Raw genomic sequence first — 24,373 nt, forward strand, 5'->3', positions numbered from 1 at the left:
CTCACATACACAAGCGTGTGTGAAAGGCTAGGGCACCATTTCTGTGGTGGGTAAAGAGGGACTGGAAAAGAAAACAGGAGCAGGCATGGTGGCTCACTCGTGTAATTCCAACATAGCGAGGCTGGGGCAGGAGGATTGCAGTAAGTTCAGGCTACAGAGTAAGACATTTGTCTCCAAATAAAATCACCCCCCAATAAAAGCAGAAAGATCACGTTATGAAGATCCACAATGTTAAAAACATAGTAGCACTGTATATTGTTGGCTATATTTTCATTATGACATAATAGCTATCTAAAACAGTCCTGTGCTTTGCTCATGAGGGTTCATAGAACGTCATTGCTTCTTATTGTGTCTGTCCCCAGAGATTCCAGGAGTGTGGGTTTTTTTTTTTAGCCTCCTTTTCTTGGGGGACACTGCTTCACACTGAAGAGCACACTGGATAAAATGACCTGAGGTCACCTGGGCAGTCTTGGTGTAGCTCTTTACTGGTCTCACCGGGTGAGACGAGATTGAAGGGCCTAGGTCAGAAAACAGAAACCCACCTGAAGTGAACAAAGCCTTGGGGGAGAGCAGTGTAGCCCAGGAGCCATGGTGAGATTTCTGTCCCCAGGGAGAGAGTGGAGAGGCAACTGATGACGAGATGGTGACCCGCAAGGCCAAGATGTACAGGGAGTGTCGAAGCCGGAGCGGTTCTGATCCCCAGGACGTGAACGAGCGAGAAGAGTTGGGTAATGCACCGTGCTCACATCTGAACCTTTTTGCTTTACTTTTATGGGAAAAAAAAAAAAAACTCCACAGATTTGGCGTTTTGCTGTGATTTCAATTTGATATTATGGGAATTCCTTTCTTCACATCTCTTTAAAAACATTTTGTGTGTGCACACACGGCCTCGGCAGAGGCCAGAAGAAAGCATCAGATCCCCTGGAGCTGGGCTACAGGCCGTTATGAAATGCCTGACGTTGGGTGCTAGAAATGGAACTTGAGTTCCCCTGAAAGACCGGCAAGTGCTCTTAATTTCTGAGCCATCTCTTGAGCCCCTGGTGGGAATCCTTTGTCCTGAGAATTATTTGTCTTGATGAGATGTGAAACCTGAGAGGCCTTTCTACAAGCACACTCTACTTGAAGGAAAATCCTCCTTAACTTGCCATTACTGGTAGATAATATTAGCTATACAGGGTACAACTGACTGGGTGTTAGTGCTTTTAAGAATATGCCTGGATGTCACAACCACACCCAAGATCGGGTCATTTCTATATTCTTTGCCGAGGCCTCGGGCATCTGTGTACTTTTTTAAGCTCCCAGGCTAATTTGTAGCCAGCCGAGAAACCACCAGATTGACCCCATCCATCAAAGTATTCGGATGTTCCTTATATAAAAATCAGTTGTGTGGATTGTTTTGCTGGCTTTTAAGGGAAAGTAGGTGCTAAGTCATCATCTCTTTTTTTTCTTTTATTCCTGCAGAAGCCAATGTCATCACCAACCCTCCCAACCCCCTCCATTCCAGAAGAGCTCACTCTTTGACCACGGCTGGGTCCCCCAACTTGGCTACCGGGACGTCATCTCCCATCAGGCCAGTCTCCTCCCCTGTGCTGTCTTCTTCGAACAAGAGTCCATCCAGGTGGGGCCTTACCATGATGGAACAGGGAATCCCCACGTCAGCCCGGCTGTGCCCATCTCTAGTTCTAGCTCAGAGTTAAACTGAAAAAAAAAAAAACCCTAATTGAAAATGATTCGGACTTTCCTGATTCTCATCATAGTTTCTCATACTGCTATAATCCCTACTCACTGTTGGAGAGAGCAATTCTTCCGAGGTCAGAGGAAGTAGTAAAAAGCCAAGCAGCGATTCTCTAGATGAGCTCCATCTAGTTGGCTAGCCACTGATCACCCGGAGTCCTTCAACATCAAGCTTCAATTATTCAAAATTCGATTAAATTGGACAGTCCGTTCCCGGGTCGCATCTTAATTGCACCACGGGTGGCTGACGGCTCCTGAGCCGAACACTGTAGCTGGAGAACATGGGTGTCCGTGCAGCACATTCTCTCAGGTAGTCCCATTCAAGGGAAAAATGAAAGAGTGTCCGCTGCCGGACCTTGCTGATAGTGAAATACAAGTCATTCTTTTTGACTTATGGTGGAAGTTATGCTTGCCTGGAGAAATATATGCAAGTATTGCAACAGATTAGATATCTTTACCTAAACCCAAAGCGGGGGTTGTTGCAAATGATGGTGTCAGGACCAGAGACTTTTAAAAACCTCCGCCTTTGCTGATCATGACAGCGCTTGTCTTTCATCTTAGCTGTTGAGAAGTAGGATGACCTCTGTGAATTGGAGGCTGGGCTGGCCTTATAGCTAGTACCAGGCCTGCCCGAGCTGCATCGTGAGACTCTGTCTCAAAAACAAACAAACAAACAAAAACCTACATCTTAGAACCAGAAGTAATAAGATGAAAAGGGACGAAAGGGAGCTGAGATGCCACTCCATACACAGCAGCTAAAGAAATGCAGACGATCCAGGCAGAACCAATGGAAGGCAGGTCCTGTTCACTGTGCCACAGAGTCTCAGCAGACAGACATTGGCTTTGGAAAGGCTCGTTTCAACACGCACTATGCACATGTGCACAGATGCAGACACGTCCTGTGTGATTGCTCTCATGAGTCATGCTCTTGGTAAGAACTCCATGGAAAATTCTCTTCTAAAGGGACGAGTTCCCTCACACTCTGAGTGACAATATTGCACTTTAGCCTTTGTGCCTTCAATCCCACAGTTGGTAAAGATGGCCCAAAGGCTGGACGGCCCTCTTTATTGCTCTTGAAACTGTTCTATAAATTCAGATTTATAGTAAAACTGAAAATAGTTGGGATCCTTTATACTTTCAGCCCATGCTGGAACCTGGATACATAAAATATATAAAACAGTGTATTTGCCTTTTATTTAAGTCGCTTGTGAGCAGAGAAAGGCAGAGAAGAGTGATAAAGGGAAGTCTTCTGGAGGAGAAACTAGCTAACATACCAAGCCTAAAGTCAAAGGCTCAGCCCCAGAGTGCAAGGCCAGTCCCTACTTGCACTTTTAGGATGGAAGGAAGGCAGGAAGGAAGGCAGAAGTAACACCAGCCTAAATTGTGTTAAAGGACAGAGAGCGACTGAGCCCCTTGAGACAGAGAGACAGCCCCACAGCGGAGGGTGGAACTGGAAAAGAGGAAGATAGGAAACTCACTCGTGCAATTAATTGCAGTGTGTTCCAATGATTAAAGAACTATTTACGTCTTCCTGAACTTGTACCCTAAGCTGCCCGCACCCAGCTGGAAATCCTTCCATTTGTGACGCTCTCCTACCCAGAGAGGGGACCGTCAGATCTTAACTCTCGACATTTTCAGTGCATGAACACTGGGAGCAGAATTAAAAGTAGACTGACTGCTCGGTGCTCTTTGTATTTTCTTACAAATTAACACTTAAAATATCCCCCTGCACTTCCCCAAATCTAAGCCTTCCTCACAAAAAAAAAAAAAAGAAAAAAGAGAAAGAAATATTACGTTAATTGATTTGACTTAAAACCGTCATCAAAACATTTCTTCTACTACTTTGAGTAATCCACACAGAAAATAAAAGAGTGTAGTAAAATGGCCAGACTGCACATTTGCCTGAGAGCGATGATATTTTTATGGTGAATGGATGCAGCCTTGGAAGGTGCAGATGGGCTCTGAGGCGGGGTTGGCTTCTTTCCATTCTTAATATTTTTCTGACTCACATTTTCCATTAATATTAAAAGCTTTCCCCTGTTTTCATTGAAGAACTGGTTAAAAAAGGAAAAAGAAAGACACTGGCGCATTTCAAACTTGCTTCCTGGATGTGTTTGCATAGTTTAGAATACGGAGAACAGGAACGATTTCCCACAAATTACGAATGAGGAATTTGGGGATCCTTTTTTTTTTTTTTTACACGACTTTTCCCAAGACACACTGAATTTAGAAGATTCCCCCTGATTTATCAATTTGTGCTTCTAAAGAGCTGTTTTGTTGGTGAAGGAGTATTAGCCCCAGTGTTTTGTCCCAACTGAGTAAACGAGGAACACCGGTCCCGGCACACCTTTATTACCTGTGAGATGCTGTTGATTAAGGGATATAGTATCATTTCCCTTCTTGTTCAGATTGCCATCAGAGACTGTGGAGACAGAATGACTCGGGGTGTGCACTTAACAGTGACAGCCATGTTTCTCTGCAGTGCCTGGAGCAGCAGCAGCTGGCATGGGCGGATCAAAGGAGGGATGAAGGGTTTCCAGAGCTTTATGGTTTCAGACAGTAACATGAGCTTCATTGAATTTGTCGAGCTGTTCAAATCATTCAGGTAGGACACGGGCTTCCTTCTCACTCTGTAGGACACCGGCTTCCTTCTCACTCTTTCTCGGGCCCACACCAGGATGACAGCTCTAAATGGGAGATGTTCTCTCTTCTCCCTTCAGTGTAAGGAGTCGCAAGGACCTGAAGGACATTTTTGACATCTACTCTGTGCCCTGCAATCGGTCTGCCTCTGAGTCAGCCCCCCTGTACACCAATCTGACCATTGAAGAAAACACCAGTGACCTTCAGCCTGACCTAGGTTGGTTTAACAATTTAGGACTTCCCTTTGGGAGCTTTCTCTCCAAAAACCAAGGTGGGAGATCCAGTCACACACACACACACACACACACACACACGTTCAGCCTGTTACTCTCGGTTTGCTGTTACCTGGAGCTCTTTGAAACACTGAGAATTGTTTCCAGTGTCATTTGACAGTGAGGAGTAGGCAGGAACTGTAAGAAATCCATTGTCACATGATTCTTTTGGCACTTAGTTAAAACTGGGGTGTTTAACTAAGAATGCCTTCTGGTCATTCTGACAACCTTGCTCCCTTTCCCAACCATTTCTAAATATGAACAAGGTTTGGACTAGGTCTTAATTGAGAAACACCAGTATCTATGCTACCCATAGATAAGTGCTTGCTCAGGCCCAAGCAGTGATTGTCCTTTGTCAAGGGGAGTCTTTGGTCACCTCAGCATAGTACGCCTGTCTGAACATTGAGGATGTTTTTCCTTCTTTGTAAACCAAAATTCCCCCTTTATCCTACTTATACCATTTAGTCAGCCATGAATTTTTAAGCCTATCGTTTTTCTCCTAATTTCTTGACAGAACTATAAGCACTAAAGAGTGTACACATATGTGTGTGCTTATACACACACACACACATACACAAACACTACCCTTTTGTATAAACTTATATTGTCCTTATTAACTATTGTAGAGTTTGCAAACCATGCATACCTACCAACTAACCAAGTAATTACGTCTTTTAAATCATCACTTTTTATCCTATAGACCCCTTGTAGGTGTGTGGAAAATGGGAAGAAATCATTGCCTTCCCATACACTGGCCCCCTGCACACCTGTGTGGATATCTGAGCACACAAACTTCCCCTGTTGGTGGTGCCCTGCACTAGTAAAGTGCAGTCGTTACAATCCAGTCACTATCAATCCATACTGTGGCTGGAGTCCGTGGTTTTCTTTTGATTTGTACACTCTGTGGGTTCTACGGACGGTGACATGTACACACAGCAGTATTAGGCACAACAGCTTTGCCACCCTGACAATCTCTGTCCCACCTTTTCAGTTTATCCTCCTCCCCTGAAAGCCCCTGGCTGTTACCAGTTTTCTTACTATTCCATAACTGTGCTTTTCCTAGGACATACCATACCCCTGGAATCCAACAGTGTGTGGTCTTTTAGGATGACTGTTTTCCACTGGTGGGCAATGTGCATTTACATTGCCCACTCTTTTTTCAAATCAATGGCTAATTTATTTTTAAATTGAATAATATTCCATGGTGTAGATATGCTGTTATCAACATTTGTATGCATGCTTTTATATGGAGGTATGTTTTATAATCTTTTGGCTAAGTACCTAGAAGTGCTAGATTCTATGGTAAGCCTCTGTATCGCTTTGTAAGAAATTGCCACATTGTCTTCCCAAATGGCTAAAGTTGAAATAACCAGCCCTGCCGAGTTTCTCCAAATGGGGAGCAATGAGAAGCTTAGAACACTTCTGGTTAAAATGTAAAAGACAGTGGTGGCTTCTTGTTGAACTAAACATACTCTTTACATAGGATTCAACTCTTTGACCATTTGCCAAAATTAAGTTTATTTTTTTATTCTTCTACACATTATACTTATTGTTCAAGAGTTTCTGTTACCAAAATAAATTTTTAAATGACATCGATGCAAAATCTACATATAGATGTTCATAATTACAAATTTAAAAATACAGAAAAGCTTTATGAGTGTGTTTCTTTGTTCTCTACCAAAAGAGAGAGAGAGAGAGAGAGAGAGAGAGAGAGAGAGAGAGAGAGAGAGAGAGAGAGAAAGAAAGAAAAAGAAAGAAACCTGGTCGGAAAGATGTCGCAGAGTTAAAAAAAAATATTGCTGACCTTCCAGAGAACCCAAGTTCAGTATCCAGTACCCATATCACGTGGTTCACAAGCATCTGTAACTCTAGGTCTAAGGGCTCTGACACCCTAGCCTCCAAGGGCTCCTACCCTCACATGTACATACCCGCCCACAAACACACGTGCACATAGTTTTAAATCCTTTTTTTTTAATCTGAATTTGAGCTAGATGTCATAGTGCACACCTTTAATCCCAGCACTCAAGAGGCAGAAGCAGGTGGATCTCTGTGAGTCTGAGGCCAGCCTGGTCTACATAGTGAGTTCCAAGCTAAGCATCTTTCCAGCCCCTGGGTTCTTTTATTTATCCATTGATTTGTTTTTGTTTTCCCTCTACTGTGGGAAGCCAGCAACACACACTGACTTTGGCACTTTATTTAACAGATTAGGGCTTCACCAGGGCATCGACTCTGTAATATCTTTATCTCCAGGTGAACTCTGTCAAAGGGCCTCTGGGTAATCAATGGCTGTGGGTGGCTGTGTTTCAGATTTGCTGACCAGAAACGTCTCAGACTTGGGGCTGTTCATTAAGAGTAAACAGCAGCTTTCTGACAACCAGAGGCAGATATCCGATGCCATTGCAGCTGCCAGCATTGTGACCAATGGCACTGGGATTGAGAGCACATCCCTGGGCATATTCGGGGTTGGCATACTCCAGCTCAATGACTTCCTGGTGAATTGCCAAGGAGAACACTGCACGTATGATGAAATTCTCAGCATCATCCAGGTACCTTGTGTACGGCACGTCTCTGACTGATCTCATTTGTTGCTAAACATTTTCTTCTGTTTACACTTCTTCCCAAAACCTTCTTATCTGGGGTCCAAATAGAGTTTCTTTCAATGCCAGGTCCATAGGTATTCTTATTTATCATATAATTAACATAGGTCCTAGGGCATCTCTGACTCAATGACAATTACAAGGAATTTGTGCCCTATTCCTTCTTGCTGTTCTAACACATGCAACAGTCTATATTTTCAGTCTGCCACTTCACACATAATTTTTACCTCCCACTCTGCAATCTGCATTCAAGAGCTGGGAATACAGTATTGGATAAATATTCATTCTTCTGTGCATCTTAAATTCTGGTCTATAAGGTAAAAAATAAGAAATAGGTAATTTCAAGAATAAGTTTGTTTTTATTTTTTAAATTGAGCAGGGTAGGAATAACAGGAAGGCTAAGCTGGAGAGGGGCGTTTTGGCTGAGCTCTGAGTGAGTTAAGTCCTTTGAAGTTCCTAGGGAAGAGGATTTTCAGAGAAACGTAAGCACCCAGCTCAAACCCTGGGGTAGGAGCGAACTGGGGACTTATGAAGAGCATCAAAAAAAAAAAATATATAGTATAGTCAGAGACCGGCAGTATTGGCAGATGCGATTTCGGGCAGGTATCCAAAGATCAGCTCATCTAGGACCACAGAACGGATGGAGGTTGTCCGTGTGAAACGGGAAGCTTGGGGAAAGTTTAAGCAGGATGGTGCATGATTTATGTTCCAAAAGGTCACTGTGAGCCCATTTGAGAATAAACTGTGCTGATGGAGGATGGAGACTGGTGAGCTGTGGAAACTTCCCCAGTAGCCCAGGCAAGAGAAGGTAGCCGTGTAACGGGTGGCATCTTTAGGGAGTGAGACTTTACTGTGGCAGGGTCACATATAGCCGAATGAGGTTAATCACCTGGTTGGGAATCTGTGGAGTGGCTGGGTAGCCTTTAGATTGAACCACTAAAGATTCTAAAACTGAGGGTCCACCGTGGCTCAGTTGAACGCATGTAGGGGGTGCGCCAAATGAATTAGCTCTTTCCCCCCTCACTGCTGGTACATAGCTGCCGTTATTATCCTCATCTTCACCTCAGTAATGCAGTGGTTTCGAATAAAGCAGCCTTATTCTTTTCTCTTGCTCCCTTTTTTTCCCTCTTAAATAAATATGCTTGGTATAATAAACTCACATATAATAAATATTTTCTTTTGGACTAAAAACTACATCTTACCACTACATAACTAAATTAGTTCAAATATTTGGTTTAGACGTTTCCTAATGAAAACAGAACAGCTTTTTTTAAAAAAAAAAATGATGTGGTGTTATTTCCCCCTTCTTAGTTTTCTTTACCTAAAAAATGCCTTTATTTTAATCCCTTGCAGAAATTCGAGCCTAGCATCAGCATGTGTCATCAGGGCCTAATGTCGTTTGAAGGATTTGCAAGGTAACTCTTCAGATCCCCTTTGCACATCATTTAAGGGCACAGGTTGCTCTTGCGCAGCCTTCAGACAACGTGTTTCATCCAGGTTTCTGATGGATAAGGACAATTTCGCCTCACGAAATGACGAGTCACAGGAGAGCAAGAAAGAGCTGCAGCTGCCCCTCTCGTACTATTACATTGAATCTTCACACAACACCTACCTCACAGGCCACCAGCTCAAGGGGGAGTCCTCCGTGGAGCTCTACAGCCAGGTATGGAGAAAGGATGCCGACGGCGCGTGGCCGTCATGAAGCCCCCAAGTCACACAAACTCACCCCCAGACTCCTTTGAAGAGCTTGTAATCTGTACCGTAAAATCTGAGCCACTGTCACGTGTGGGGAAACAGGCTATACACACGGCGGCTCTTTTCTTTGCTTCTTCCTGCGTTTGTTTGTTTGTTTGTTTGTTTGTTTGTTTTCCCCTCTGTCTAGACTTACCCTTCATAGTAGGCAAAGGAAAAAGAAAGCGTTTGTTTGAGACTCACGGCTTTCAGATCTTAGTCAGATCCAGTCCTACTAAAATTAAATTTTCCCATGGGAAAGCTATCCGATCATTTCACTAAATGCTAAATAAATCCATATATTGCGGTGGGAAAGCATAGTAGAAATGCAACTTTCTTGCAGAGTTAATCCCAAAATGTTGTTTGTTTTGTTTTGCTTTACAATTTGTTAGACAATCAATCCATCCCTATGGCAACCAACTAAAGAGAAAGCTGCACAGAGTGGAGGCACTTTCCTGCAGGCTGAAATTCATGGGAACACTCTGGGAACCAGTGGGCTCCCTGGAGTGGGAAAAGCACATCCTTTGACCTGACCAGCCAGCTCTCAGTCATTTACGTGCCTGTCTCTGTTAGACTGCCCACAGCTTCCTCCTCCAATGTCTCTTTTCTCAGCTCCTCCCAGAGAGCAGGAAAGAGCCAGGTTAGGCCCAGGGGATGAAAGCGTGTGGTTCTGTGCTTGTGGATGCAAGTTTGGAAACGGTAATTACATTGTACTTGCACAACCCCAGCCAGCAGCAGTGAGATTCCTTTGTTCTCCAGATTAGTCCAGTATTCATGCTATAGACTACGACACAGTTTTTCCTCCAAGGTTTGTTTAGCACGGAATGTGTGCTTTAGTCTCCGAATTCTAAGGAATCTTTATAATGAAGTGAAAACATGCTCTTAGTGTAGTGGTTTCAGTACGGGACTCTGTCAGGGGCGTTCAGCTGCTTGTACTGAGATGAGAAAGCCACAGCTAGAAGGCGCTGTACCCTGGCAAGTGTACTGGCCAGTCTTCTGTGTGCTTCACACATTGCTCATTTATTTGCACAAAGGTCTCCAAAGCCAAAAAATGTTTGTGGAACCAGTGAGGTGGCTCAGTGAGTTAAGACACTTGCCACCAAACCTTATGACAGAGTTCAGACCCTAGAACCCACATGGTGGAAGGAAAAAACTCCTGCAAGTTGTCCTCTGACCTCCATACATGCCATGATGTTCATATGTGCGTGCACACACGCGCACACACACACACACACACACACAAAATAAGTAAATAAATGTAAATTGTAAAAGTTTAAAATCCATTGTTCTGTGGGTAATATATATGTGTATATCTTTATATTTAAAATGTTTTATATAATTTATATATACATACACATGCACATATTCATAGTTATATCTATATCCATATATATCCATGTTCTGTATATCCACTCCTCACAGGAAAACAATCAAGGACCATTTCTGAACTTTAATTTCCAATTCACTATTGGAAATTATTCAAGAAATGTTTAACTACTTACTATTCTATACTCCATCTCTCTCCCATCCCCTGATCCCTGGCTCCTGTCCCCACCTGCCCCCAGTCTACCTGCAAAATCTATTCTATTTCCCCCTCCCAAGAAAACTCCTGCATCCCCCCCCATAGACTCCATCTGGGTCTTTGAATTGTAGCTTGGTTATCATTTACCTAACATCTAATATATACTCATGAGTGAGTACTTACCAGATTTATCTTCTGTGTCTGAGTTACCTCACTCAGGATGACTTTTTCTGTTTCCGTCCATTTGCCTGCAAATTTCATGATGTCATTTTTTAACAGCTGAGTAATACTCCACTGTGTAAATGTACCACAATTTTTCCCATTTTTCGGTTGAGGGACATCTAGGTTGTTTCCAGCTTCTGGCTATTATGAATAGAGCAGCAATAAACAAGGTTGAGCAAGTGTCCTTGTGGTAGGATGGAGCATCCTTTGGGTATATGCTCAGTGTAGTATAGCTGGGTGAGTCTTAAGTCTTCCCAACTTTCTGAGGAATTGCCACATAGATTTCCACAGTGGCTGTACAAGTTTGCAGTCCCAACAGAATAAGGAGTGTTCCCCTGGCTCCATACCCCTGTCAGCATGAATTGTCTCTTGTGTTATTGATCCCAGCCATTCTGACAGGTGTAAGATGGAATCTCAAAGTATATTTTATTTGCATTTCCTTGATGGCTAAGGATCATTAAAAATTTCTTTAAGTTGAACATTTCTTGTTTCTCAGCCATTGAGATTCCTTTGTTGAGAATTCTCTCTTTAATCAAAAACACTGATGACAACTTATGCTGGAGAGGTTGTGGGGTAAAGGGAACACTCTGCATTGAGTGTAAGCTGGTACAGCCCCTTTGGATATAGTGTGGTGATTTCTCAGAAAATTAGGAAATAACCTTACTCATACCCAACAATACCGCTTTTAAGTATATATCCAAAGGATGCTCAACCATGCCACAAGGACATGTACTCAACTATGTTCATAGCAGCATTGTTTGTCATAGCCAGAACCTGGAAACAACCTAAATGCCCCTTGACCAAAGAATGGATAAGGAAAATGTGGTACATTTACACAGTGGAGTACTACACAGCCGAAAAAAATAACAATATCTTGAAATTTGCAGGCAAATGGATGGAGCTAGAAAACATCATTTTGAGTGAGGTAACCCAGACATAGAAAGACAATTTTATCACATGTACTCACTCATAAGTGGTTTTTAAAGATAAAGCAAAGAAAACCAGCCTACAAATCACTATCCCAGAAAACCTAGACAACAATGAGGACTCTAAAAGAGACATACATGGATCTAATCTACATGGGAAGTAGAAAAAGACAAGATCTCCTGGGTAAATTGGGAGCATGGCGACCTTGGGTTAGGGTTGAAGGGAAGCGGAGAGGCAGGGAAGGGAGCAGAGAAAAATGTAGAGCTCAATAAAATTGATTTAAAAAGAAAGCTTTGTGGTACAGCTTGGAATCAGGGATGGTGATGCTTCCAGAGGTTCTTTTTATTATTCAGGATTGTTTTAGCTATTCTGTGTTTTTTGTTTTTCCATATGAAATTCGGAATTGTCCTTTCAAGGTCTGTAAAAAAAATTGTGTTGAAATTTTGATGGAGATTGCATTGAATTCCCATCCTTTTGGTAGGATGGCCATTTTTATTATGTTAATCCTACCAATCCATGAGTATAGAAGATCTTTCTGCCTTTTGATATCTTCCCAAATTTCTTTCTTCAAAGACTTGAGGTTTTTATCATACAGTTCTTTCACCTATGTGGTCAGAATTACTCCAAGATAGTCTATATTATTTGAAGCTATTGTGAAGGTGTTATTTCTGTGATTTCTTTCTCAGTCCATTTGTAATTTATATATAGGAGGGCTACTGATTTTTTTTTAAGTTAATCACTTTGATGAAAGTGTTTATCAGCTGTAGTACTTCCCTAGTGGAATTTTGGGGGTCACTTACATATGCTAGCATATCACCTGCAAATAGCGATACTTTGACTTCTTCCTTTGCAAACTTGTGTCCCCTTGATCTTCTTCATTTGTCTTGTGCTCCAGCTAGAACTTCAAGTACTATACTGAATAGATATGGAGAGACTGGAAAACTTTGTTTTGTTCATTGTTTTATTGAAATTGCTTTGAATTGCTCCGTTTTACTTGATGTTGGCTATGGGCTTGCTGTAAGCTGTCCCTTGTATCTCTAACCTCTCCAGGACTTTTATCACAAAGAGGTGTTGAATTTTGTCATTGACATTTACTGTATATAATGAGATGATCATGTGGATTTTTCTTTCATGTGTTTTTATGGTAGACTGAATTTGCTTATTTTCATATATTGAAACATCTGTGCATCTCGGGGATAAAGCCTACTTGCTCATGATGGTTGATCTTTTTGATGCATTCTTGGGTTCAGTTTGCAAGTACATTATTGAGTATTTTTGTGTCTGTGTTCATGAGGGAAATTCTCAATGGTCTATAATTACTTTTCTTTGTTGAGCTTTTATGTGGTTTGGATAGCAGGGTGATTGTGGTCTCATGAGATGAAGTGGGCAATGTCCCTTCTGTTTCTATTTTGTGGACTATTTTGAGGAGTATTAGTGTTGGTGTTGTTAACTATTCTTTGAAAGTCTGGTAGAATTCTGTGCTAAAACTGTCTGGCCCTGGCTTTTTCTGGGTTGAGGGAGACTTTTAATGACTGCTTCTATTTCAGTAGGGGTTACAGGTCCACTTAAATTGTTTATCTGATCTTGATCCAACTTTGGTAACTATCGAGAAAATTATTCATGTATTTTAGATTTTCCAATTTGATGGAGTACAGGTTTTTTTTTAAAAAAAAAAATATGTCCTTAGGATTATCCTTGGTGTCTGTTGTTATGTCCTCCTTTTCATTTCTAATTTTTTTAATCTGAATATTCTCTCTCCATCTTCTGGTTAGTTTGAATATGGATTTTTCTATCTTGATTTCCTCAAAGAAGAAACTCTTTGTTTCATTGAATCTTTGTATTGTTCTCTTCATTTCTATTTTATTAATTTCAGCCCTGAGTTTAAGTATTTCCTGCAGTTTACTCCTCTTGGGTGAGCTTGCTTCTTTTTGTTCTAGAGCTTTCAGGTGTGTTGTTAAGTCGCTAGTATGAGATCTCCCCAATTTCTTTTTTTTTTTTTTTTTTTTTTTTTTTTTTTTTTTTTTTTGGTTTTTCGAGACAGGGTTTCCCTGTGTTTTCTAGAGCCTGTCCTGGAACTAGCTCTTGTAGACCAGGCTGGCCTCGAACTCAGAGATCCGCCTGCCTCTGCCTCCCGAGTGCTGGGATTAAAGGCATGCGCCACCACCGCCCGGCTCCAATTTCTTTATGTAGGTATTTAGTGCTATGAACTTTCCTCTTAGCGCTGCTTTTGTGTGTCCCATAAGTTTGGGTATGCATTTTCATTAACTTCTAGAAAGTCTTTAAGTTCTTTATTTCTGTATTGATCCATTTTCATTCAGTAGAGAGTTATTCAATATCCATAGTTTGTAAACTTTCTGTTGCTTCTGTTTTTGATATCCAATGTTAATCTATGGTAGTCTGATATGATACAGGAAGTTATTTCGGTTTTCTTGTGTCTGTTGAGACTTGCTTTGTGTTCAAACATGTGGTCAGTTTGGAGAAAATTCCATGAGGTATTGAGAAGAAAGTACTTCTTTTGTTTTGGGTGGAATAATCTGTAAATATTTGATAGGTTTGTTTGGTTTATAATATGTTTGCTCCAGTATTTCTCTGTTTAGCTTTTGTCTAGCTTCCTGTCCATTGGTTAGGTATTGAACTCTCCACTGTCAGTGTTTGAAAGTCAGTGTGTGATTTGAGCTGTAAGTAGTGCTTATTTTACAAGCTTGAGTGCCTTGTGTTTGGGGCATAGATGTTAAGCATTGAGCTGTCATCTTGGTGAAACTTTCCTCTGTACTTCATGTTCGAAATCCTAAATTTTTCATTTCCTGAACTCCCTCAGTTTGAGTTTTTTCTTTTTTAAACTCTATTTCCAATTTCAGGTCTTGAACAGTTTTACTAATTTTTTTACATTGTTTTTGTGTTTTCCTGGCTTTCTTTAAGGTATTTATTAATTTCCTTCTTAAGGACCTCTATAATCTTCATTAAATTGGTTTTAAGGTTATTTTTTTTCCTGTGCTTCAGCTTCTGAATATTGGAATATTCAGAGCCTACTGTGGCAAAAGAGCTAGGCCATCATGGGGACATATTGCCCCAACTGTTATTGATTGTGTTTTTATGCTGGCATCTAAGAATTTGGGTGTGGGCTGCTGATAGGTCTAGGTGCCGATTTCTGAGTTTGTCTTTATTCAGTGGGTGTTTTGTTCCTTGGTTTCTGTTTCTCCTCTGGGTTTTTTTTGTTTTTGTTTTTGTTTTTTTTTTTTTGTTTTTTTTTTTTTTCGAGACGGGGTTTCTGTGTGGCTTTGGAGCCTGTCCTGGGACTAGCTCTTGTAGACCAGGCTGGTCTCGAACTCACAGAGATCCGCCTGCCTCTGCCTCCTGAGTGCTGGGATTAAAGGCATGCGCCACCATTGCCCGGCATCTCCTCTGGGTTTTTAAAGCCTGTGATTGCCTATTTTCCTGGCCTGTTCAGCTGGTGTGTTCACAGGAAATGCCTGCTGGTATGGGAGGCAGGGTAACTGGGATGAGTTGGGGAAGGAAGGCTGGAGGGAGAAGGTGTTCTGATCCCTTGGGGACGGGGACACAAAGAGGAAAGGGAGACTGCAGCAGGTTTCCAGCTACAGAGCTGGGGATGAGATTGAGGTGACTGGATTTCAGGAGCTCTAGGAGAGGTGTGGCTGCCTGAAGTCTACTTGTTGCCATGGGAAGAGCTGGCCGTGGGTTAGCAGGAGGTGCCTGCTGGAGTTGGGGTCTGGGACAGAGCAACAAGTTGGGGAAAGAAGGTTAGGAGGAGATGGTTTATGGGATCCACGGGAGAGGAGGGCAGGGATGAGGGAAAGCTGTAGCTGCTAGGGAGGAGACTGGGATTGAGTCTGGTGGAGCAGAGAGAGAGGAGAAGGTCTACCCATAGCCTGTGGCTTACTGCTGGGGTTGTGGAAGAGTGAGGGGAGGGAGGCTAGAAAGGGGGTGGTCTGTGACCTCCAGAGGAGATGCGGGCAGTGGGGAAGGAAGAATGCAGCTGGTGTTCAGTTGCAGCATTAGGGACAAGTCTGGGGGATTGCATGTGGGAGAACACGGGGGGGGGGGGGGCTTTAATTTTAAGATATTTCATTTCAAAGAACGAAAGAAACTTTTTTAATATTTATTTATTTATTATGTATACAGTTAGCCAGAAGAGGGCAGCAGATCTCATCACAGATGGTTGTGAGCCACCATGTGGTTGCTGGGAATTGAACTCAGGACCTTTGGGAGAGCAGGCAATGCTCTTAACCACTGAGCCATCTCTCCAGCCCCGAAAGAAACTTTTAAAAAGAAAAGAGAGAGAGAGATGGAATGTTCTCACACCCCCTTTACCTTCCAACAGTCTCCATTTCTGGTAAACACTTTTTCCACATTGATTGGTTCTCTCCATCCCTGAGCCCATATTAATTATGACCTTTGACCAAAAAATGCCAATTATCTGTTTTATACTTAATATCCATCTTCTTTATCCATAAGTGCAAATGCTGACTGATGTGAAGTGTGTGCTTGGTTCAGTTTGAAGCCTTATCTCCTGGTGCTCATCATCTGGGGTGGATTCATTCATTGGTCACACAGGTCCTCTTGCAAGGATGCAGAAGCATAGAGCTGGACTGCTGGGATGGAGATGACGGCATGCCCATCATTTATCATGGACATACACTGACGACCAAGATCCCCTTCAAGGTAATGCTTCCCATCAGATCTCAGGGACATTATCTTCATTAAGCTAATCACTCTACAAATTACACGTTAAGTCAGAGGTTCTTGTGATAGATCTGAAAAACCTGCAGAGTGTTTGCGGTACTGTGGGGATGTGAACAGGTCTGTTCTTTCTGGGATTTGATGAAGAACTTCTAGCCGGGTGGTGGTGGAACACACCTTTAATCCCAGCACTCAAGAGGCAGAGACAGGTGGATCTCTTCGTGGCCAGCCTAATCGACACATATTAAAAGATATGGTGTGTGTCATATTGTTACAAATACAGTATTAACTGTTTCAATGTGTCTTGGGCTTTATTATATTGTATGCTATAACAAAACAATGTCTCTTACTAGGTCCAGGACAACTGGAACTGTTATACAGAGAAACCCTGTCTCAAAAAACAAAAACCAAACCAAACAAAAAAAAACCATTATGAAATCCCTATGTAGCTAAAGTTTTTATAACTGTTACCTCATGTTGGTATATGATGATATTGTTGCTATTTACTTTCACATGATATAATGATAAATAAAGGCAGAGACCGTTCTCTTCCTAGAGAAATTAAAGGCCATTTATTCTGCTATCTTGGCTGACAAAGGAAATTATTGTGAAGATGTCCTGATGTCAGGAGATGATTAAGTAATTACCATTAGAAAGTAACAAGAACCAGTTCCATCTGGGAAGATGGATTATCTTAGACAATTGGCTTTATTGGATTATTTTATATTCTATGTTGCTTATTAGTTTAGCTATGCAGTTCCTCCTCCCTCAGAGGGTCTTAAGCTACCTAACATCATTTTTCTCTGAGCTATAGCAAGGTTGGGAAGGAATATTACCGTTATATGGGGTAGTAGCTAAAATGTATTTTTTTCAACTCATTTTCTATTTATCATTCATAAAAGCTCTTGCACTGTATTTTGGTGAAGGTTTATGTTTATCATTAAAAGTTATGGTGTATGCCATATTGCTGCAAATACAGTTTTAACTGTTTCAATGTGTCTCGGGCTTTATTATATTATATGCTATAACAAAAACAATGTCTTAAGGTATTCTTTCTTGATATGTACTAGATCTTTTTTTCAGTTCAGCATGGTAACAGCTGTTCCTTGTAGTATAGAAACAAGGCTCAATATTTGATATTTTTATACAAAACATCCTTGTCTTTTGTTTAGTGTTTGTAAATTTAGCTATGGGTTCTCAATCTATGGACTCAACCATACAATGATATGTATGTATATGACTGAATATATATTATACATATATACATATATGCAAAAGTGGGATAAAATTATGTTTTTAGTGAATTTGTAGACATTTTTTTCTTGTCATCATTTGGAAATAATATGTTCACATTATACTGGGGATTCTACATATATAGAGATTATTTGAAGTACATGGAAAGATATATTTATAGAGATTATATGTAAATATTATGCCATTTTTATATGAGATCTGAGTATCATGTAGATTCCAGTATTTGCAGAGGTACTGGAATTAATCTCCCACAGATCTAGAGAGACACCTATACTTTTGAAAAGATAAAAAATGCTTTTGTCCAGAATCTATGGAGTGCAACCATGAAGACACATTCTGTGGCTCAGTACCAACTTTCTGACCACCCTGAACAGACACCTGACTCTAAGGAGCTGTCTGGCTCTTACAGGAAGTGGTGGAAGCCATCGATCGCAGTGCCTTCATCACCTCTGACCTGCCAATTATCATCTCCATTGAGAACCACTGCTCATTGCCTCAACAACGAAAGATGGCAGAGATTTTCAAGGTGAGCTTCCTCCAAGACACTATTGTCTTTCAGTTGGTGGTGGTATCTATATAGGACAGATGTGGACCACAATGCAGCTAGACTTTAGCCATGAGGCATATTCTGTAAAGACCTGAAAAAAATGGCATTGCTCAGAGAGCTTAGGTTTTTTTTTTTTTTTTCCTAGAGTGGTCTCTCTTTTCAATATAGGTATTGTTTTCTGGTTTCCTGACCCTTTCCAGGAAGCCTCCGGAGGTAAGGATAGACCAACTCTCCAGGACGCCTGTAATACCAAATGTCACCTGGCAATTGTATGTGGAAAAACTGAAACTGTTTCCAGGAAAGTCACATATTCCTGTGATCCACACTGTATTATAGCAATCCAAGTTAGCAAGTTAGACTGTTCAGACACTTTCTGTGTTAATAGTAGGCTTCTTTATACAAGGGAAACGCAATGCAGACAGATTAAGGAGCAGATATTCCATAAGACACCCCCCTTCTCCAGTGGGAGAAGCACTTGTAGAAAGGTAGCTCTCACAAAAGGAGGGAGCACTAACAGAAACGTCCTCCCATATGAATACCAGCAAAACCTTGGCTTTTCATATTGCCTTAGCCTGCACTTGGAAATTTTTGTTTTTGCTTATTTAAAAATAGCTAGAAATAAAAATCACCATATTTTCTATCCTTATCTTGAGTGATCACCCTGTGTCTACCTTCCACCCATGATCCCCTTAAGAGAGGCAATCTTCTTTGGAGACCAGTGCTCATAAGTCCTTGTGAAAATGGTATCTATTTTTTATCCGTTGTTGGAACAAGTGCTCCCTGTTGCTTCTCATCTCTTCTCTTCACTGAGAACTAAACCATATTTTGCAAAACCACAGCCACTCATCAAATTTCTGCTTGCTTTCTTCTTTAATGCATTAGACTCTGGAACATTTTCCTAAGCCATCACAGCTGGCTCCCTCTACAGTCTGACCTAGGCCTTCCCCCTTGCCCTGAACACATCCCCCTTCCTTCCGGCAGGAAACTGCCAGGAGAATAAACAACCTCTTCTTAGTTCCTTTTCCTGGGGTTTCTCAAACAGCTCAACTAAATTGAGCTATCCAGTACATTTAGGGGATGTAAATGTATTTATCAAGTAGTGGTAGACGGAGTTGATGGTGTGTTTCCCTTTGTGCTTTGTAGAGTGTGTTTGGAGAAAAGCTGGTGGCTAAATTCCTATTCGAGACCGATTTCTCAGACGACCCAATGCTTCCCTCACCTGACCAACTTAGGAGGAAAGTGCTTCTTAAAAACAAGAAGCTAAAGGCCCACCAGACGCCAGTTGACATCCTAAAACAAAAGGTAATCCTCCCTGGTTAAGCAAGTTAGGAATATGCCATGGGCTTGGGTCAAGGAAATTAATGTCATTTAGACTTTTCAAATGACCTGCTGCATAGCTATGAACCTTGAGATCCTTTAACTGATACACTTGATTTGGGGAGTTCTAATTCATAGACCAATAGATTCTTTCCTCCCACTAACCTCAAGTTTTAATTTGTGAATTGTACCCACGTGAAATGTACCTCCGTTGTTTAATTCATTCTAAGCGGGTTGGCGTGTGACTCCTGCCTCAGCCTCTTGAACTTGAAGGTGTGTGCTCCCAAGCCTACCTATACATTCCTAAGAACGTTAAAAATCTTATCACAAGTTAAATATTTATAGGATATAATTCCTATATCCTGAAAGCCAGCAAGGGTTGTGGCACCAGTCACCTTCAGGAGTTAGGCGGGAAGACCAGTGTAAGAAGGCCCTGGGAAGATGACAGATGGCGGGACTGAGGACAGCGTGCATGCCCCTGCCACTGAACAGCCCTAATCAAATTATTTTAAAAGAATTTAAAGTATTAACTCTATTGAGCACCTGTGGTGTGTCCCTGTAATTCTAGCTACTAAGAAAGCTGGGACAGAATGGTTGCTTCAGCCCCAGAATTGGGGATTAACCTGAGAAACACAATGAGACCCCGTCTCTTTTTAAAAGAAAGGTATCGTACTAGCCCAGTGGTTCTCAACCTGTGGGTCGACCCCTTTGGCAAACTTCTATTTCCAAATATATATATATATATATATATATATATATATATATATATATATATATATATATATATATGTATATGTATTACAATTCATCACAGTAGTAAAAATGCAGTTATGAAGTAGCAACAAAAGTAATTTTATGATCGAGGTCACCATGATGTGAAGAATTGTTTTAAAGGGTCACAGCATTAGGAGGGTTGAGAACCACTGCACAAGCCAGAAAACTCTATTTTGGAAATGAAGCTCCCCAGAGCCTGAAAGCTTCAAACCTTCTCTATGAGCATCTCACTCTAAGGCTTCTCCAGTAGGCTGGCATTTACTTCAGTCCCGAAAGCTGTAAGAACTGCACATGGACTTTGTAGTGAAACTTTTTAACTAAGGTGTTAGCATGTGTATATGTACTAACTGGCCTCCCATCAGGGGATGCTGTTGCTTCCAGAACACTGTTCCAGAAGACTATTTCCGTTCCTCCTCCTCTTCCTTCTTCTCAATTTTTGTTTTACATTTTACTTTATTTTAAAAAAAATGGGGGGGAAAAGGAAAAAGGAGCATAGGAGTAGGTTGGAAGCAGCAGTTCATATAGAATGATTACCAAGTACAGTGTAACCTAGATCATCACAGATGGTATGTGTATAAAAGGAAATCTGAGAGAATGCTGCATACTGTTTCAGTGAAGGAGGGAGGGAGGGAGGGGGAGGGGACGGGGTAAAATGCAAAATGTTGCACTGGTGATCAAGATGCCTCTAGCATGTTTAAAGAAGGTTGTGGAGCCCTGGTTCTGAGTTGTGTTTGGCTAAGCTGCTGTTCCCAGGCTTGCCTTGCATTTTGTGGCTAGGCTCTCAGTTTTTCCATGCTGGCCATTAACACCCACAAACCTCCCTAAACCCACTTTGAGAAATCTAAGCCTAGCCAGTGAGCATTTAATAATCCAGGCCAGCACTGTAGAATATTTTATCTAAATGTGGACACAGCTTCCACTGTATCTTCCCTATTTGTACATTTTTATTATAAAGATAAGACAACCACATTTCTTTTTTAAAAATTAGGGAATATGGGATGATAAGGTGCCTACGCATGTAAAAGCACATACAATCAATCAGGACAACCTGAGTCCACTTCCCTGAACCCATATGGTGGAAGGAGAGAACCAACTCCCTGGAGTGGTTCTTTGAACTCCATACATACTGTAGCATGAATTCACACGCACACAATGTACAATCAACCAACCAATCAATCAATCAATGTAATTTCTAATTTTTATTAAATGTTCAAAAAGTAAAATTAGTGGTAAGGTGGCACACACCTTTAATCCCAGCATTTGGGCGGGCGGAGGCAAGCAGATCTCTGAGTGTGGGGCCAGCCTGGTCTACAGGTCGAGTTCTAGGACAGCCAGGGCTACACAAAGAAACCCTCTCATGAAAAAGGTATGATAACTTTGGTAATGTCCATAGCTACAAGTAAGGGAGTCTGTCTTAATTAGGTTTCTTTTTTTGTTTGTTTGTTTGTTTGTTTTTGGGTTTTTTTGGTTTTTTTTTTTTTTTGTTTTTCGAGACAGGGTTTCCCTGTTGTTTCTAGAGCCTGTCCTGGAGCTAGCTCTTGTAGACCAGGCTGGCCTCGAACTCAGAGATCCGCCTGCCTCTGCCTCCCGAGTGCTGGGATTAAAGGCGTGCGCCACCACCGCCCGGCCTTAATTAGGTTTCTATTGCATTGGTAACACCATAACCAAAAGTAATTTTTGGAGAAAAGGGTTCAATGTAGCTCACAGCTCTTAGGTCACAGTGCATCGTCAGAGCAGGAACTCACGGCAGGAACCTGGAGTCGATGCTGATGCAAAGGCCATGGAGGGGTCCCGTTTACTGGCTTGCTCCTCATGCCTTGCTCGATCTGAGTTTTTCTAACACCCAGGACCTCCAGCCAGGGATGGCGCCATCCCCAGTGAACTGGGCCCTTCCACGTCAGTCATCAATCAAGAACGTGTTTCATGGGCTTGGTCACAGTCTCTTCAGGTTATCTGGAGACCAGTCTGAGGGGGACATTTTCTCAACCGAGGCTCCTTCTTCCCTAATGACTCTAGCTTATGTCAAATTTAACGTAAAGTTAGCCAGCATAGAGTCCAAGAAGAGAAATGAAAACAAACCGTGTCATTATTGTCTTTTAATTAATGTGTTAGTGAAAGAGAGAGAGTTCACATGTGGAGGTCAAAGAACAACCTTTAGGAGATAGTTTTTCTCTCTCCGTCATGGGTTCCAGGGATCCAGTTCAGGCCGTCAGGTTTGTGTGCAGGTGTCTTTAACCGCAGAGCCATCTTGATAGCTTATATCTTTATTTTCAATCATCTCTAACTGGAATTTAGCAGTTCCTCGGATTATAACTATAGGGAGGAAATCCAGTAGTTTAGGCAATACCTGATGTGTGTCATTTTTACCAGGAGAAATGACAGAGTTTTCTTCTTATCTCATAGATGTTGATAATACCTTCAAGATTTATTTATGTTCATCCTATTCAAAAATATCACTTGACCCACTATTACATGTTTTTGACACGTTCCCTAAAATTTTTAGTTGTAATGATTTATTTTTATTATCTTTATGTATATGTGTATGTGTGTGTATGCATGCATGTGTGTGTGTGTGTGTGTGTGTGTGTGAGAGAGAGAGAGAGAGAGACATGGAAAGAGATAGCTTGTGCACATGACTGCAGACCTAGGTCCCTGTGGCCATCAGAAGCATCAGACCCCCCTGGAGTTGAGCTTAGTATTTTTTTAAATGATTTTATATTATTTTACGTGAATGTGTTCTCTTACATGTATGTTTATTCACTGTGAGCATGCCTGGTGCATCAGATCCCCTGGAACTGGAATTATGAGTAATTGTGAGCTACCACATAGGTGCTGGGAATCAAAACTAGATCTTTTGCAAGAACGAGTACTCTTAACTGCTGAGCCATCTCCCCGGCCGTGGAGCTGAGCTTTGACGTGTGCACTCTTAACCACTGGGCCATTTATCTAGCCCAGGTTTCCTAACATTTCTACGCCTGTTTTGTTATTTTGATTTATAGTTCAGATAACGTCTGTTGAAAAAGTGTTTTCTAAACTAGCAACTATTCTTTGGGTCTGCTTGTCCACAGGGATTCTAGCATTGTTCTCTAGGTCAGAGGACTTTCAATATTATTTTAAGACAGAAAAAAAATGGTTTCTTAGCTGAGACTTCCTGCTCTAAAGTTGACGGGCTGTTTCTCTCAGTCCCTTGGGATTGATGCTAGTTTTCCAAGCATCAGAGTTTTATCTCGCAGGACTTTCCAAAGAGCCTAGGAATCTGGACACCACACACACGTTCCTTGTGATTCTTTATAATAGCTCCCAAGTTCTTCAAGGATGTTGACATTTGCCTAAAAAGCTGTATCCAGAGGTTTTAGGGTCAAAGCCTAGGCTATGGCAGTCCCAACAAGCTGAGCTCAACCACCGGCTCTCAATGTTTCAGTTAGAAGCTCACATAACGGTGTGATTAGAAGAGATCCACTTAGTGTGGTTCCCCTGGAAGAAAGAACAGATGGAGGAACTCAGAGACTCCAAGTCCATCTTCAAGGCACTGGCAGGAGCTTCCACTTTAAATGGAAGGCAAGAGGTGTGCACTATTAACCAGTCCTGGTAAACGGTGTGGTCAGCTCATTGTTGTCTCGGCTCTAGACCTGTTGGGTGGTCCTAAGAAGTCCTTATTCCTTGAGGGACAACGAGATTCTTGGGAGAATACTGCTGATTCAGGGAGCAGCCTTCCATCTTGGATACCTGCCCTCATGGGGGAAGGGGAGGTCTATTCAAAGAGCTTCTACTGTTCTGCGAATCCAAGGTGACTTAAGAGGAAAGGTTAAGGACAGGGCCTTATCTCTGTTCCTTAGCCTTGATGGGAGCTAAGACAGGTTAGGTAGACACTGCTTGAGTGATTTGTCATGCCTGTGTGCCTGAGAAGCAGTTAACTCCAAGTAAAGAAACCGACATAAAATGAAATCCAAGATGCTATGGTGGTTTTCATTATCTGTGGGCCCAATTGAGGAGTCAAAGCCTCCAGTGAGGGCACCATTTCTATTTCATCCAGATACATTCTTCCTCTCTCAAGTGAACCCAAAGGGACAATCCACTTTTATGGCCCTCGTAAGCACCAGGTGGGGGTTTTAAAGGTTTAGGTGGAAGCTCAGTAGGT

The 24,373-nt window shown here is 41.7% G+C and overlaps 1 protein-coding gene across 2 annotated transcripts in view; it reads left to right on the top strand.

Annotated features, from left to right (window-relative positions):
- Plce1 (phospholipase C epsilon 1) overlaps positions 1–24,373 on the top strand; it is a 275,418-nt gene that overhangs the window by 215,867 nt on the left and 35,178 nt on the right. For both annotated transcript variants that reach the window (XM_038322235.1, XM_038322240.1), the window contains exons 10-19: positions 611–728; positions 1,462–1,570; positions 4,217–4,339; positions 4,455–4,591; positions 6,954–7,192; positions 8,597–8,658; positions 8,741–8,906; positions 16,218–16,325; positions 18,007–18,123; positions 19,288–19,446. In XM_038322235.1, the coding sequence (XP_038178163.1) occupies positions 611–728; positions 1,462–1,570; positions 4,217–4,339; positions 4,455–4,591; positions 6,954–7,192; positions 8,597–8,658; positions 8,741–8,906; positions 16,218–16,325; positions 18,007–18,123; positions 19,288–19,446 (1,338 nt within the window). The remainder of the gene's footprint in view (positions 1–610; positions 729–1,461; positions 1,571–4,216; positions 4,340–4,454; positions 4,592–6,953; positions 7,193–8,596; positions 8,659–8,740; positions 8,907–16,217; positions 16,326–18,006; positions 18,124–19,287; positions 19,447–24,373) is intronic.

Source organism: Arvicola amphibius, chromosome 1 (assembly GCF_903992535.2).
Source record: "Arvicola amphibius chromosome 1, mArvAmp1.2, whole genome shotgun sequence".
NCBI classification, from domain to species: Eukaryota; Metazoa; Chordata; class Mammalia; order Rodentia; family Cricetidae; genus Arvicola; species Arvicola amphibius.